General features: G+C 37.4%; 3 protein-coding genes, 1 long non-coding RNA gene and 1 pseudogene across 4 annotated transcripts in view; 3 read left to right on the top strand and 2 right to left on the bottom strand.

Moving 5' to 3' along the window:
• LOC141444342 (uncharacterized) overlaps positions 1 to 18,050 on the bottom strand; it is a 208,539-nt gene that overhangs the window by 116,969 nt on the left and 73,520 nt on the right. The gene's annotated exons all lie outside the window — the stretch shown is intronic.
• LOC141444341 (irregular chiasm C-roughest protein-like) overlaps positions 1 to 18,050 on the top strand; it is a 213,308-nt gene that overhangs the window by 128,542 nt on the left and 66,716 nt on the right. The window lies entirely within an intron of this gene.
• LOC141444216 (uncharacterized) lies at positions 302 to 1,200 on the bottom strand. The gene is made up of 2 exons (XM_074109692.1): positions 834 to 1,200; positions 302 to 625 (listed from the first exon to the last, which is right to left on the bottom strand). Exons 1-2 carry the CDS (start codon positions 1,009 to 1,011, stop codon positions 495 to 497), a joined length of 309 nt encoding a protein of 102 aa, XP_073965793.1. The 5' UTR covers positions 1,012 to 1,200; the 3' UTR covers positions 302 to 494.
• On the top strand, positions 4,073 to 6,979 carry LOC141444127 (negative elongation factor E-like). The gene is made up of 4 exons (XM_074109559.1): positions 4,073 to 4,461; positions 5,533 to 5,686; positions 6,132 to 6,311; positions 6,751 to 6,979. The coding sequence occupies exons 1-4, from the start codon at positions 4,194 to 4,196 to the stop codon at positions 6,953 to 6,955; spliced, it is 807 nt and encodes a 268-aa protein (XP_073965660.1). The 5' UTR covers positions 4,073 to 4,193; the 3' UTR covers positions 6,956 to 6,979.
• LOC141444031 (cysteine desulfurase, mitochondrial-like) lies at positions 10,829 to 12,875 on the top strand (annotated as a pseudogene).

The raw sequence follows: 18,050 nt of genomic DNA, 5'->3' as shown, positions 1-18,050 counted from the left end.
TACGGCCTCACAATGTAATGCAACTTGTTGAAACTCGGCTTTATGTATTGCAAATAATATAACTTGGAAGTTATTTCAGGTAACATTTCTGTGTCGTAAGGTAGATGTAAATTATACATTCTGCATTAACTTAAAAGCAAATTGGTTAAATTGATAGGTAGATACATAATACCAGTAAATATTGTTAAGTTAGGGAGTACGATAACTGTTAAACATTGTTGCAATTAAACGAGTTGTAATTACACATTGACTATTCATTTATTGACCTTAGTAATTTAAGAGGATGCAAATTAAAGCAGTGTTTTCTTCTCAAAATGTTGATTTATTCATAATATACTTATATGGTTTGACGCACAAGTAGGTACATATTGTTCGCACTTCAATGAGGTCACAGAATAGATAATAGTATGAGGTGTAGTTAAATATTAAGCTTCTAAAAATCTTATTTCGCACAGCGTAGGTATGTGAGAAATGTGTCATTGTAACTTTTCCTCTTAAACACAAGTACAAGTCTTGCTGACGCATACTCCGTAGGAGTATCCCTTTGGTATGCAATGCTCCATACAGACTTCGTCTTCTGTGGCGTCCTCAAACTTACAGGGTACACGGCCTGGAATTTTGACCCCTGAAAAAGAAACAACACAAATTAATGAGTGTCAACCTCTCGATGTAGGTATCGACCTTACTAGACAGACTAATTATTGATTTGTTCCACGCAAATGTTAATCACACGAGTTAGCCAAAATCGCGTAAAAATCGATCTTACAATACGTAGAAGGAATTAAAAAAAACAGGTAAGCAAAGCACCTACTACATTAAAAAATTGTACTCACTTGAAATGGATACGTCAGTCGTTGATTTTACCAATTCCCTCATTCCAAACGACTCGGCCGGGACCACATCTTCCGGTTTTGGGACTATTGGGACCGTTCTGGGCATCCCAACTACATTATGCACGAAGTAAATACAGAGCACGAAAAAGATAGCCGTGCGGGTGTAGCCGAACTCCATTTTTATTTTATTTCAGTCAGCTCTCGCGTTAATTTGCAACAGTTAGTACTCAGTGACTAACGAGGAATGAGGCTAATGCAATGAAAGGTGCCGCTTATGTTGGTTTACCTACACGTTATAAATAATAAGATCGTATGTGCCGCGGTGGGTGCGTAATAACAATGTTACCAACTTTTTTGTCCTGCAAGTCATCATACCTACTATACACCATGCAGTTATGTGTCAGAATCTCTATAGATTTTGCTCAATACTTATTTTGACCACTAGTGCTTAGTCATTATGGGTTACTTATAACGACACACAGCGGCACACCAACAATGAATCATTCCATTGTGTAACTCAGTGAATGGTACATCTCAGAAATAATTACACAAGAACCAATTTGGTCCTACCAAGTACCTACCTATTCATTCATTCTTGAGAAACCCACTAGATTTAGTTTTTTGAGCAAATAAAAAAATTAAAAGCGTTCTTATTAGAAAACCCACAAAACCATATTGAAACACGCGATAGTGGTAGGTAACCTCCCCATTAAAATGTCTTCGGATTTTCTCTTCTCATGGTGTTAAAAATAATTTGAAGCTTGGCTAATACATCTTTTCAAAATAAAACTAAGTACCTATTTTCTAAATTATAATTAATTTGAAACTAAATATAACTTGAGTATTATTATTTTAATTTGGTATGTGTCCCTGCAATACAAATTAAATCATTCCCACACATATTTACTGTTATTTTTAATCACACAAGTACCTTCTCTATAGTTTATGAATGAAAGTTACAGATTATTCTTGAACACGTCAAAAATCCTGTTAGTAAAAGTTTTAGAGCATTCAAAGAGCATTATTTTAAAAGGTTACAATTTAAATCGCCGTTAGGTACCTACTTCTAAAAGGGGGGAACAAGGTGACTAGCCCTATACTACGAAGTGTATAATTTCGTACTCCGTCTCTTGCCGTCCCACAGGGACGGTACGATACGAACTACGATTTTCGAATTTCGTAGTAGTCCCCTTAATTTTATTTATTAATAATTACTGGATTTAATTTATTTTAGGCATTATTATTTACCCGCACAAAATGAAATTTAAACATCAACATCTGCAAAAAGTCGAAATATCACCTAAACGGTGGCATTTTCATCAGACACATTTTACCTTTTTTAGAATGTCTTAACTGCCCTACTTGTGTTAGTACATGTCACAGATCCGTTCATATCTTAACATTGAATACGTATAACATACGTACTTACCGAAACTTTTCGGTGATTACCGGTTGTGGCACATCATTATTTATGAGAAGTAAAAAAACAGGTAATAGCGCTTACACACCATACGTCAGTACGTCATTATATATTCTGTGCCACAGATTACTAATATGTAGCTAGCTAGTGACCACCTGTGAATTATCCAATAATAATGTAGTTTTCTTTCTATGACTTTTATTCATCTCTATTTCAAAGCTATTTCACCTTAAAAGCTACTTACTTATCCAAAGCATCTTTAAAAAACACAAATGACAGCTGACTGAACTGTCAATTAGTTCCTCAGAAGCTCAAGCTCGCTGCAGTTCTAGTTCACGTAGTTCACTTGTCGTACAGTCCACGTCATAAAATATTGTGATCACTTTTGTACCTTGTCACTTTAACGTCAGTTTGAAAACATACGAAATTGTGTAACGACTGAAAGCGACAAGGTACAGAAATGATCACTTATTTATGATGTTGACTGTACAACGAAGACTTGGCTGTATCTGTATGGTGTTCAACCTTTGCCTTTTCCCCTAGAGGAAAGAATAATAAATAAATAAAATGTACGGGCTACTACGAAACTCGAGTTCGAGTCGTGCGGTCCCTCTGACACCTATACTATTAAATACGAGAGCGAGAGGGGCGGTATGATACGAACTTCGAGTTTAGTAGTAGCCCTGCTGTACTTGTCTTGTCGGAGTTGTGAGTACAAATACAATGTAATGTCCCGATTAAAACTACAGTAATGGCATCGGATATTTACAGATGCGTCTAAACATTCTAAAGATGGCTGCGTAGGTGTGGGCGTGCTACACTCAAATTACAATATTGTTCAGAAAACCAAACTCCCTCCTGAATCCTCTGTGTTTACAGGCGAATGTCTCGGCCTAGCGAAAGCAATAGAATACATCATCCTAATGAAACTCAGTAAAACTGTTATTTTTACAGATTCTTTCAGTTCCTTGCAAGCTCTGGCCCGGTTCCCATTCGGTTCACATTACCAATTTCCGATCATTTCTGAAGTTAGAAATCTGTTACTGACATGTTTAAATAAAAACTATTCCGTGTCCTTCGCGTGGGTTCCAGCTCACTGTGGGATATCTGGAAATGAAAGAGTAGACAGAATAGCCAATGAGGCAGTGGAGAGTGGAGATGTGAATATTTTTAGAAACTACGCGCATGACTTGATAGCTCTTCCTGGGATTTACCTCAGGGAATCCTGGGTGAATCCTGGGCCAAGACGGTTCTAAGGGTCGTCATTATCGTGCCATCCAACCTTCTATACCCATAAAGCCCTGGTTTTGGAAACTGAGATTCGGTAAAAAGGTTACAACAATACTGACTCGTATGCGACTGGGTCATGTTTGCACCCCAGCTCACCTTGCTAAGCTCAATATTATTGACAGCCCCACATGCGAATGTGGATATGAAGAAGCTGATTTAAACCACATCATCTTTGTTTGCTTTCGGCGCGACCGATCAGCTCTTGTCAAAGGTCTCATTTCTCTTCAAGTTCCTTTCCCTTCATCATATCCTGCTTACTTTCAACAGCTGACCTCCATGTATATCAACTTTTAGCAGATTTTATCCTATGTAATGATATTAAAATTTAGACAATACAACTTATATGTATATATATTTTTCCTCTTCTAATATCCTATTCCTTTAACACCTGATTTTTTATTCAATATTCCAAATTCCGTTCCTACCGATGATTTTTAAAACCTTTACCCGTTTCCCCGTTTTTACCCCGGGCCACAGTGCACAAACCGTGCGGGCCATAAAAAAAAAAAAAAAAAAAAAAAAAAAAACTACAGTACACACGAACAGAAGTTAAAACCCGTGGTGAAAACAATAACAAAAAATTGTAAAACGACGAGCAGAAGCACTACTAGTATTTAAAGAAGAATTCTGTGCCCTGTAACAATATTATTATGGTTTATTTACATTTTCCTTCCAATCTTACTGAAGAGGAACTAATGCTACAAGCCAAGTACCAGAAACTAAAGAAAAAGAAAAAGGCTCTCCAAGCGCTAAAGGCGCCTAAACAAGAACCTGAAAAGCCTGTTTTACCTAAACGACCTACGGAAGCTCGAGACGCTCGTGAAATTGCTAGAAAGTTGATTAAAAGTGGTGCTATTCAAGCTATTAAAAGTCCACCACCACAACCGCAAAATGCTAGTTTCAAGCGCCCACGAGCAGGTACGAAAAGTCAAATATTAAAGTGAGAAATAAGATTAAATAACAATCTAACTATTTGGTATTTTTTACACACACACACAAACATCAAGCCTGTATTTCCAAATAGGGTTATAGGCAGATCACACAAAACGTTACCGCTTCGGAGCCACTTAGCAATTTTAGGTTTTAAGTTTTACAGCCTGTCGCCTGTATACCTTAACCTATATTCTCAGTCGCCTCTTACGACATTCATGGAAGAAATTGAGAGGTGTAGTTCTAACCCAACACCATACGGGACATTAAGATGGCCAATGAAATTACATGGCAAATGAGGTATGCCAGAAGCGTCCACTCCTGGACGGCAGTGGACGGAGAGTTTATAAACCAAACACTACTCGGTTGGGGTCTAGGGTACTTAATTAATCAACTATTTCGATTTTGTCAAAAATTTCGATTTTGCGGTTTGGGGGCACTTCATATTAAAGGGGCTCTGGGCTGCTGCCCAAAAAGCCCATGTAGGTCACCCTTGAGGTATTCTATATTAGCTCTCTTCTTGGTGTTGCATGGATGGTGGTCCTTACTTACCCACCTACCTTCTCATTTTCCACCCTGTTACTGTCATAAAACTTACCAACCAACCAACCAACCAACAAGAAGCAACATTCAACCATAGTAATCAGGTTCCACTTTCCCACTGGGCATTCTGGGCCCATGTCAACCCCAGGGCCCCCTAAGTCAGGTCCCTCTTTCCTCTAGCCACTTGGCACATGTCCAGGGCCCCACAAACAATAGCCCCCTCATAATTCAAGCTCCATTGTCCTAGTGCCCAGTGCCCCTGATGGGTTAAAGACAGTCTTTACAGTACATTTACATCATTTGATAACCATCTTCTTTGAACTACTAGCTGTTGCCCATGACTCTGTCTATGTAGAACAATGAAAAATAGTTTGTCTTAATCTCGGACCTACCAAATATACACAAAAAAATTCGTTAAAACCGGTCAAGCCGTTTTCGAAGTTTATTTTCTATGATAAGGTCCTATGGTGGTTGGTGGTAACATATAGCTTGACTGTATGTTAAATGTAAAAACAGGGAGAGAACGCAAGCTGAGTGGATCTGCGGGAGCAGCTGGAGGAGTGGCTTCATACCAACCTTTCAGTGCATCACAAGAACCCCCACCTCCAGAAGAAAAACCAGCACCAAGAGTCAAATATCTCTATGATTCCTTTGTCACGGCATTAGATAAGTATGTAAATTTTTTGCACTAACTATTGACTGCAACTTTGTGTCCTTGCAAGAACAGCACTTTCCAAGGATAAAAAAATACTATGTTCTGTGACATGCATTGAGTAGAAAACAGAGTAGGCAGCGCCTAATGCTGCCTACCCTGAAATTGACCCAATGCATGCCAATGCCTTTGTTTATCCGGAATAGTGTAGCTTTCAAGAAATGTTTGAATGGGTTCAGTACTCCAAGAGATTACTTCCTGGTCCCCCTACAATCTACATACAAACAAGCCACACTCCCAGTCACACTCTGTATTATAATAGTATAGATTTATAAAAATACAAACATACATAGACTGCTAAAATCATTACTCTTCCTGTGGCTTTGCCGTAGTCGAGTAAAAAGTTAAAAAATACTTCATACTTAACGAAAATTATTTTAAATTAATTTTTTCTTTATTACAGGGAAGAAAAGGGCCCACGCAATGCACCAGGTAGTGAGACTCCTGCCACCTCAGGTCCTCCAAATGCTGTCCGAAGTAGTACAATACAGGTTGCAGGGACTGGTATAACAGAAGAAGTTCTCAGACGCCGCCTATTGACCTATGAACCATTCACTTTCGCGCAAGAAGGAGATGAGGAAAAGTGGGTTCCTGTAAATTTATCATTAGTATCACTCAATAATAAATTTTCTTTCTTCAGGTACATGTTACACAATACCACAGACTTGTATAAGAATTACATATCCCTTCTCGCTCATCTTAAAGGTATCCTAAATCATAAATAAATAAATCATGGGACAATTGATTCAAATTGAACTAGTCCTCAACTTACCATAGCTTATAATATGGTCAATAGATAAACATACTTTACTTTTACATACATCTACATTTAGCATCCAAAATTCAAGCAAAAATATTTGTACTTTTCATACAAATATCCTGGAACCTTAAGCTTAATAGTCAGGTTCTCAGGTTCAGGCCAGAGAGCTAAAAAGCAGGATAATGCAAGCCCAGTGTTTCAATTATTTTATTGAAGTTGTCATACACCAATCTCTAATATATGTATGACTATTTTTGTACAGGGTGTTCCTGACATTTGACACACCGGAGATAGCATCGCACGCTATCACAGCGCTGGACGGCAACGAGGAGGGTTGGAAAGCGACGCCGGCGCGTCGTCCGCCCCCGCCCGCGGGCTCCTGGACGCCAGCCGCTTCGCCACGCAACCCACCCCCGCCCAAGGATCCCAAGCGAACCCTGCTGACCTATGATGATATTTTTGATTGAAATAAAATTTAGATTAAGATTTTATGTTTTGTATTTTATGGCACTGGCTGGTTACTGTTGTTTGAAATATTACCTATCCTGAAATATAACTTCATAGCTGTCTCATCATCTCATTGTGGCCTATATACATCCCACTGCAGGGCATAGACCTCTCGGGGTGAGAGGGTATAAGCCGTAGTTCCCACAAGAACCCAGTGCAGATCTGAAACTTCACACCCAACCCACATTTTTTTTCACAGGTATGTGCAGGTTTCCTCACGATGTTTTCCTTCACCGTAAAGCTCATTCCATTCGGAAACGTACGAGCCCAGCCTCGAACCCACGACCATTTGCTTGAATGGCCATAAATAAATTTACCATAAGTTTTAAGGTGAAGGAAAACACCGTGAGTAAACCTAATTTGCGCAGAGAACTACGACCCAAGCCGTCGAGTTTTACTACAGTCTTAGATTCAGCGGATCGACTTAATCGATAGGATTTGGTATCGAGTAGCTAAAACCAGATGATTAAAACAAAACGGCCCAAGATGATAATCATCTTAGACTGTGTGTGTTACTGATTCATGGCTGAGCGGCAGAAAATCTGGTCCTTAATCTATGCATTCAATCCATGTTGTAATAGGTATTGTTATACAACATAGTAGTGGGCCCAATTTTGTGCCGGTGAGTATAATTTAAATTAGAATTTTATCACATCAGCGTTGCTTCTGTATAGGCTTTAGTTCCTTTTGCTATGCCTATTACTCCACAGATTAACACGAATCAAAATTATGGTGCAATTTTTGACATTGACAGTGACATTACTTACTACTACAGACAGACAGCCAAAGAGTATATAATCACTACGTTTTAAGAGTCGGAACTCTCATACAAAAACAATACCACGATTGTAGTATGAATTCAGTGTCTTTTTTGTGCCAATATCAAGAAACGAACTGCACAGACTAAACAGGGCCGAAAAAGTCACATTGACAAGTAGTGTTGTTAGGAACAGTCGATATTATCGATATTGTAACAGCATAGTGTTGTGCTTTTTTATCGATATATTGTCAAAAAACGGCACGTAGTGGTGCGCTTTTTATTAATTAAATGATCGAATTAAAGAAAAAAAAAATTTTTTTCTTAATAATAATTTATTTTCATGTCATGGATCTGTTTTTCTTTACATAGGTAAATACAGTTTCACGTTACACAAGTATTGTATTGTAGTATTGTATTGTCCGTTTTGCACTGCACAGCACTTGTGGAAGGCTGTGCATGTAAATATTCCACACTGGGCAACTCCAAAGCTGAACCTGAAACAAAGTTAAATTTAGCCAGTAGCTTACACTAACTAATGCAAGATAAAATAAAATTGGTACGCACAATCCAATTTTTGTCATATTGCAGGTCAATGACCTATGTTTACCTAGACAACTTTCTTACAATTTCTTGCCTTATTGTCAAATATGTCTTTACTTGTCAAATGAATGAAATGAAATGAAGGTGATCTTGGAGTTAGTTGACAATACATAATTTTGTATACCTCTGATAAACAATCTACTTGCCATGCCAAATGTAATGAAATTAATTCTGTAGTTTTTACCCGATTCTGGTGAAGCCCAAAAGGAGGATTATATTTTGACCTGTATGTATGCATATCCATTTCTATCTCCTCTAACTACTAAGCAGCTCAACCTATTTTTAACCCCTAACGCAAAAAGAGGAGTGTTATTACATGAAGTGTACCATAAACACAGACAATACAGAAAAAATGATCAAGTGCGAGTTGGACTCATACATGAAGATTCCGTAAACAGTTCAATAAAAGTTTTTCTGAAAATTCTTCTAATATAAGTTTTTTTTTTGCTGACTGTACTATATGCCCCTGGTTACCAAAGTACTCGTCAAGACGACAAACGAGTCCAAACTCGATGCAGTTGTGTTGTTTATCACAGTGTTCCTATGGTCACCCGCTAGCTTTATCATCAGATCAACTCTAAAATTCTAAATTATGCTATAAGGTATAGATTTTATCAGTGATAGCTTACCTGTTGTATTGTCAGTTTTACACTGCGCACCACTTGTAGAAGGCTGTGCATGTAAATATTCCACACTGGGCAACTCCAAAGCTGAACCTGAAACAAAGTTTAATTTAGCCAGAAGCTTCCACTAACTTATACAGGTGAAATATAATTAGTGTGTATAGCCAATTTTTCTGTCTATTACTAATGCTCTGACCGGCAACTATACTATACACTCAAAATACCTAGCATTATTATTGATGACGAAGCAAATTAATTTATAACATATATTGTATGTAAAAAAAATATGTGCATGTGTATTGATGGTATTTATTAGGGTTATGGTTTATGGGGGCGACTGAAAAACAGCGCCTGTTAGCCAAGGACTTTGTTCTGCAAGGTGCAGGCATAAGCTGAGTCGCTTTCCCTTTTGATAGTTTGATTGTACTTATTATTTGTTATGTACCTATGTAGAATTTGTAAACAAACTATTAAATCAATATCTTTTATTATTTTATTATTATTATTATAAGATGCAGTAAGTCAAGTTGCAATAGAGATAAATTGAAAATAAAATAAAGTGTTTACCTTGGCTGTTCTTGCCATCTTTAGGGGAAACCCTTCAAGAATTTCTTCAGAAAGAGGTGGCATGGAAGTCCCAATTTTGGTATGGCTTTCTTCTTCAGCCGGGTTTTCGATTTTGTGAAATCTCGTTGCCAACTACTTTCACCCACTGCTTACAACTGAAATAAAATTTAATTGTCGTGATACTATATAATACGAATTGACGTCGGCCAGCCAAATATAACCTCAACACCTATTATCAGATTTATCAGTAACTTTACTTACACATGTTCACTTAGAGGAAATCTAGCAAAGAACATTTTGTTTTCACAATGTTTTTCTTGAATACCACAAATTTCGCATCTCCTCATGTTGAATGGTTTCTTAGTAAAGGACAGCCGTGAAAATAACGGTAAAAACTAGAGTCCTGTCTCGAATAAATGCACTTTAGTGAAAGAAAAGTTAATGCGGAGGAGAAATAATCTCAAACTCAACGCTATTAACAAAACAAAACACCAAAATACACGAAAATTCAAACAGTAAACACAAAATCTCGCGAAGGCGTCCGTTCCCACGCAGCAGATGAAGGTTTGTGGGCTGCCATATAAAATTGAAAAATAGAACTACATTTTTTTCATTTACTTAAATAAAAAAGGATATCCAGTCAGAATTATTTTTATATTGTATTATTTATCTTAGTAATATTTTTTTCCGCTTATTTTTTTTTTCACAGCTTAAAATGTGAAGAATTGCAAATATTATAATTTAAGTGAAATCTTCTAAACACAGATCATTTCATAAATATGGCAACCAATAAGTTATTTTGGAGAGGTTGGTACAAAAAAGTCACTAGCTCCATACATTAGATTTTTTGTATGGAGTTTCAACCCACTGCAGACAGCGAACGAACGCGTAGCGTACATCGCATTTCGGCTTGCATGAATGTTAAATTCCAGCGTACTGTAAAAATAGCAAAATATACAAAATGTTTCGCTTAGCAAAATTTATCACTACCCCTGCTTCGTAAGCTATTGAAAGTTTCGGCACCCCAAGAAACTGCGAATTTGTGTTACTAAAGATCGATTAAATTTCCAGTACAGGACATAACGCGCGTTGAGGAAACTTTCTGGTGAATGAATGGCAGCGTAAGGTATTGTCACAGATTATTTAGTAATGCAAGGCAGAAAGTATTAGCTGATGCGCATATAATTGTCTTCACTTTTGTAATTGTGTATCAAATTAAATGTTTGTTTTAAAGTTGTTCTTAATTTTTTGTTTTCAGATATCGATGAAAAATATTCTTTAAACATGAAGAGGTCGGACGGCCACTGTACTTTGACGCGCAAGCAACAACCCCAGTTGTAAGTTTGACAAGTAATATAAAAATTGACGAAAGCTGTTTCTATTACGTTCTATTCTGTTTTTGTACTTATTTATATTAACAGCATGGATTCATTGAACTTGATTTACAGGACCCAAGAGTGCTGGATTGCAATGCTGCCATACTTTGTTGGTCAACATGGTAATCCACATTCAAGAACTCATGCATATGGGTGGGAAGTGAATCAGCTGTAGAAAAAGCCCGGGAACAAGTTGCGCAAACTAATTTGGCGCCGATCCTAAAGAGATAATTTTCACATCTGGTGCAACAGAGTCAAACAACATATCAGTAAAAGGAGTGGCTAGATTTTATTCACCAAGAAAGAAGCATATTGTTACTACTCAAATTGTAAGTCCGTATGAGGTTCAAGTAATATGTAACACAATTTTTGGAGATTTTCTTTCCACTTACCATTCCTACCCACTGTTTCTATTTAAAAAAAATCTAATGTTTTAACGAGGCTTGAGCACTCCACATATGACTATAATAATAATATTTATTTCAAAACTCAAGGCTTCATATTAACAAGACTATGTCAGCCTCATGGGGAGCCTCAGATATATACACCACACTACAGATATTACACTCTCTGTTGCACTAAAATCACGTCTGGATGCAAAGGCCTGTCTAATGACTCTGTGAATCAGCATCGCTTCTTCTGAAAGCGGTCGACTTAGAATTACATTTACACCTCCGTTGAACAAGCCCATACCATCCAAATACCTGTTTCTGATGTCCTTTAATCTTTTTAGCTTTTCTTTAGCCATTTTCCAAATTAAGTTGGCATTTTTTGGCACAGCCACACAGGCAACTCAGCATGAGAGCATTTATAGGCCAAGAACAACAACTGATGATGCAAATTTCCAGGTGACACTTCCAGGCCAGGCCCGGATAATACCGACATGTAAATACCAACCCTGTTTTTTGTGTACACGCCCATAGAAACTGACATTAGCTTCTATGGGCGTGTACACGAAAAACAGGGTCGGTATTTCCATCCCGGTATTATCCGGGCCGGGAAAGAGTGTCACCCGAATTTCCCACTTTTGAGGACATTATAATAATATGTCATCCCCCCAAAGTGCATTACGTAATACTGGAACGCTTCCTGAATTTCCTTTTAAAGTAGAGTTACTTTGCTGGTCTATGTCCTTAGGTACAGACCTGTGGACACAGAGCAGCCTGTTTATAACATTAGGATCACATTAAGGTGAAGCAGAAATCACATGTATATCTCACATTAGGAAAATTAATACTATGCCCCAAAGTTACCATAGCTTGTGTTATGAGTACTAAGCAACAGATAAACAATACTTAAATAGATAGATAGGGAGATGCTTAAATACATGTTAAACACCTCAGTCTCAAGAACAAACATCTGTTTTTCATACAAAACTTAAGCAATTTTTTTCCACGCACAACTAAAATATCTTAGGGATCTTAAAAAACGAGCCTGTCAGGCTCTTAAAGGGCCGGCAACGCACCTGTGATACCCCTTGTGTTGGCAGGTGTCCATGGGCGGTGGTGATTGCTTCCCATCAGGTGACCCGCATGCTCGTTTCCCCTGCTATATATAAAAAAATGTATTTATTTATCAACTCACAAAGGACCTTATTAGACACATTTTCACAAAAGTAAATATCTGCTCCAACCTGGGGAACAAAACCGGAACTTGAAGCTTTGTTCTTCATTAGTTGAATGCATAGTTATTATGCTGTAATGTATCTAAAACTTGCTTTTATTAAACATTTCAGGAACACAAGTGTGTGCTTGACTCATGCCGTGCGCTAGAAGGAGAAGGTTTCAAGATCACATACTTGCCAGTTGGACCTAATGGAATAATTAATTTAAAGGAACTTGAAGAATCGCTGACACCTGAAACCAGTCTTGTTTCAATAATGACTGTTAATAATGAAATAGGTACCAATAATTATTTTCCTTTTGCAATCAGCCTTAACTCCATCAGCATGTAAAGTGAAGTTGATGCTCAGCAGCTATCCTCCTTTTATGGTATAGGGGGAAAACGAGCAAGCGGATCGCCTGATGGTAAGCGATTACCGTCGCCCATGGACACCTGCAACGCCAGAAGAGTCACAAGTGGGTTGCGGTCTTTTGCTTGTCCAAGTCAAATAAAGAACCTATTGAAATGGATAAGTAAAGGAAAGAGAGAACTCTTACAGAATCACTGTCACAACCAATTTGCTCAAAACTATTGAACCGATTGAGTTGAAAACTGATAATATGCATCAAAGTCAAAGTCTGTTTTAGCCGATTTTAGTTATTTTATCGACCCATAGATGTCGCTACACCGTGATAGAAACTAGCTATCGTTTTGCTGTTACATAATGTATAAGAAATGTATTTGGTTGAGTATTAAACGGATTGGCATAGCAACGGTGTTTGATGTAAACAAAGTGGTCCATACGAGCGGATAGGAAACAGTGACAGTGACAGTGAGTAGGAAGTGAAGTGTAGACAGTGTAGTGCAAAGAGGTAAGTACAGTGAAGTGAAGTGTCAGTGTCAGTGAAACGAACTTAGCGGAAAAATCGTAGCTGTCAAAGACTTGCAAAATTTCAGGATCTTATTCTATGGACTTAGTAAATTCAGCGCGCAAAATTTAAAAAGACTTGTAAAATTTTCAAAATTCTTTCTATGGACTTAGAAAAATCGAAGTGGTATTTGTATGGTTTATTCTATGGACTTAGACAAAATTTGAATAATTTTAGAACTTGTAATTTTTTGGATTTTTATTCTATGGACTTGTAAAATTTTTCAAAATTAACGTGTTAATAAAAGGGCTTCAAGATGTCAAAAGAACTTTTGGGACTTATAGCGGAACAAGAACAGGCGATGGAGATTATACAAAAATTAAAAATAAATTTCAAAAAAACGAGCAAAGCGAGATTGACTAGAGGATACGTCAAAGCAAGAAAAGAGACCTTGGACGACTATTGGAAGAATTTTGTGGAAACCAACCGATCCATAATCAAAATTGTCAATAAGGAAGATATGGAAAACCTGTCATATTTTACAAAAGATTATTATTCTGCATATGAAGAATTTTACATTAACTTGAAAGCGGAGATGACAGATTTATTAGAAGACTCAACACAAATACCGAGCAGCTTGAATTTGATTCAACAAAATAAAATTGAAGAAATTAAATTACCAAAAATAAACATACCACAATTCACCGGCAATTACCAAGATTGGACATCATTTCATGACCTGTTTGTTTCACTCATCCACAACAAGACAAATCTAGGAAATGTTCAGAAATTACATTATTTAAAGAGCTGTCTGTCAGGCGAACCAGAACATCTTTTGAAACATTTACCGGTCACTGACAGTAATTATGATTTGGCATGGAATATGCTACAAGGCCGATACAATAATAAGCGTATTATTGTAAATTCGATATTGAGCAGATTGATAAACCAAAAAAAAATGAACGCAGGGACTGCCAAATCAATTCGTGAGATACTTGATGTTACAATGGAATGTCTGAACAAACTTAAAGGACAAGGCGTCGACACTACTTCTTGGGATGCGATTATCATTCACATGACCGTTTCCAAACTCGATACGGAAACTCACAAAGAATGGGAAGAAGAAGTGAGTGATATGAATATCAATGAGTTGCCTTCGCTGTCTAAATTTGAGAGGTTCCTAGAGAAACGGTTCCGTGTTTTAGAAATGATGCACCCGATACCGACAACAAGTGCTAACATCCAGAGAGAGCCTTACCATGCAATCAAGTCCAGATCATTTGTCGTTGCCGCGGAGATGAAATGTGGATTTTGCAAACAGAATCATGTGCTATTTCAATGCAAAGAGTTTCAACAGCTAACTTTGGAGAGGAAGACAGATTTTGTTCAGAATCAAAGACTTTGTTTCAACTGCCTTATGCCAGGTCACCCAGTAAAATATTGCAATAACAAGTCGTCTTGTCACACATGCGGAAGAAGACATCATTCATTGTTGCACAGAAGCTACACACCCTGCCAATCCCAAGAGAGAGAAAACAAAGAGAAAAAGCCGGAAATAGAAAACAGAGAAAAATACGAAAGAGAAACGAAACATCAACTTAGAGAGAAGGAGATCATCAATCATTTAACAACAGGAAACATTACAGCATTGTTATCAACAGCACAAATTAAAGTTACCAACGAGCAAGGAAAACAATTTGTGTTGCGAGCATTATTAGATCCGTGCTCACAGGAGTCATTCATCACAGAGTCTGCAGCTCAAACTATGGGCCTTAAGAGAATTCACGTGAATGGTCACGTATCTGGCCTGAGTCAGATGAGAACACCCATAAACTTTGCGGCAGATATTGAGATTTCGTCACGATATAACTCCAAGAAAATGAAAATAACAACATACATTGTTAAAAGAGTGACCAGCATCATGCCATCTGAAAAACTTACAATAGATAACTGGGAACATTTGAAAGACTTACAACTGGCTGATCCAACCTACTATCAACCTGGCCCCATCGATATTCTTTTGGGAGTAGAAGTGTATAATGAATTTATACAACCAGGTCTTATCAAGGGAATCCCAGGATCTCCTACAGCTTTACAAACATACCTAGGATGGATTTTATCAGGGAAAATAACAGTCGGAGAAGAAGTTAACAAAAACCAACCTTTTATCAGCATGCATCTGAATGTAGAATTAAACGAAATGCTGCAAAAGTTCTGGGAACTAGAGACAATAGAGGAAGAAAGTGACAAACTAACAGCAGAAGAGAAAGAGTAGAAGAAATATATGAGAAAACAACCACGAGAGATGAAAACGGACGATATATAGTAAACTTAACATTCAGAATGATCCACCTGTACTACCGGCAAACAGCAAAGAAATTGCATTGAATCGCTGGAAAACTACTGAAAAAGACTGACAAAAGAACCAAAATTAATGGAAGAATACAACAGAGTTTTAGAAGAATATTTAACGTTAAACCATATGGAGAAGATTGAAACCAAAGAGGAGAAAGACAATTTGAACAATGTGTATCTTTCACATCATGCAGTTATAAAAGAGGAAAGAGAGACCTCGAAAGTGAGAGTTGTATTTGATGCATCGTGTAAGGGAAGTAATGGAGTGTCATTAAACGATGAACTGATGATAGGACCTCCAGTACTAGAAGAACTACGAACAGTAATTTTGAGATGGAGAAAACACAGAATAGCTTTGTTGCGGACGTTGAGAAAATGTACCGGCAAATAAAAATAAAAAAGACCATACAGATTACCAAAGAATATTATGGAGAGCTAAGATTGAAGACCAATTGAAGAATACAGGCTACTTACTGTAACATTTGGAACATCCTGTGCACCATATCTTGCAATAAGGACATTGAGACAAACAGCTATTGATGAGGGATTTGAATATCCAGAAGCAAAAGAAGCGATACTGAGAGATTTTTATATGGATGATCTACTTACAGGAAGAGATACTGAGAATGAAGCAATTACAATGCAAAAACAGATAACAAAAATTTGAATTCGGGAGGGTTTAAATTGCAAAAGTGGTGTTCTAATAGCGAATTATTCATGAGGCAACTAAAAGAAAATCAAAAGATAGATGAAACACAAACTGTAGAAATACGAATGTGAAGACTTTGGGAGTTACTTGGTCTGTCAAGAGTGACACACTGTCAATACCGAATAAAATAAGAGTGGAAGAGGATGTAATAATGACGAAAAGAAGTATATTATCTGATATAGCGTCATTGTTTGACCCCATGGATGGATCGCACCGAGTATTGTCCTTGCAAAAATATTCCTGCAAAAATTATGGAAAAGTGGGATATCGTGGGACGAACATGTGCCTGAAGAACTACAAAAAGAATGGCTGCAATATAAAAGAGAACTACCGGCGTTAAGAGACATAACTCTAAATCGTTGGATCCATACCAGTCATAATAAATCCACAATCGAACTTCATGGATTTGCAGATGCATCGGCATCAGCATATGCGGCGGTGATATATGCCAGGGTAGTTAAGGAAAATGGCGAGATAAAGGTATCTTTACTATCGGCAAAGACGAAAGTAGCCCCGATCAAAACTATATCACTACCTCGTCTAGAATTATGCGCTGCTACTTTACTGAGTAAACATCTAAAACAAATTGCAAACATATTAGAGATAGACATTCAAAGGGTATATGCATGGACAGATAGTCAAGTAGCATTAGCGTGGATACATGGTGATCCAATGAAATGGACTCCATTCGTGAAAAATAGAGTCTTGGAAATAATCGAGAAGTTTGACGCTAGTCATTGGTTTTACATAAACACCAAACATAACCCAGCGGATGCAGCTTCCAGAGAGTGATGCCTGAAAAACTAAAATCACTGGATATTTGTGGAATGGACCAGATAATTTAAAGAAAGACATGTTAAATTAGAAAAGGGAAACCAATGGACACAGCACTAGAAAAACGAAAAAATATTGTAACAATGTTAGTAACTGACAACATAAGAATGAAGAAAAGCTTACCTTACTTCAAAGATATTCTTCCCTGGACAAACTTGTACGCGTAGTAGCATATTGCAAAAGGTGGTTGAATATTATGAATGAAAGAAAAAGAAGGTACTTACGCAGTTACTTGACGCACGAAGAGAGAAACACCGCACTCATCACATGTATACGAATGTCACAAGAAATAGAGTTCTCTGAAGAAATTGAAGATTTACAAAATGATAGACAATTAAAAGCTAAGAGCAGACTATTATCTTTATCCGCCTTTCTTGATGAAGATCGGGTGTTGAGAGTAGGGGGTCGTTTAAAACATGCCGACATAGAGTTCATACGTAAACACCCAATCATTATTTCGAAAGACAATGTGTTATTACCGCTGTTGTTACGAGAAGCTCATGCCAAGACCTTGCATGGCCCACCACAGATGATGATAACATATTTGCGAAGCAAATATTGGTTAATAAATGCAGGGAATAGCGTTAAACGCTTTGTGAGAACTTGTGTAGTTTGTTTGAAACAAAATGCAAAGAACAGAGAGCAGAAGATGGGAGATTTACCTGCAATTCGAGTCAAACCATCCAGACCATTTCTGATAAGTGGCGTGGATTTTGCTGGACCAATAAATGTAAAAATGAGTAAAGGAAGAGGGGCAAAG

Source organism: Choristoneura fumiferana, chromosome 29, assembly GCF_025370935.1.
Source record: "Choristoneura fumiferana chromosome 29, NRCan_CFum_1, whole genome shotgun sequence".
NCBI lineage: Eukaryota > Metazoa > Arthropoda > Insecta > Lepidoptera > Tortricidae > Choristoneura > Choristoneura fumiferana.
This window is presented reverse-complemented; position numbering and strand designations above follow the sequence as displayed.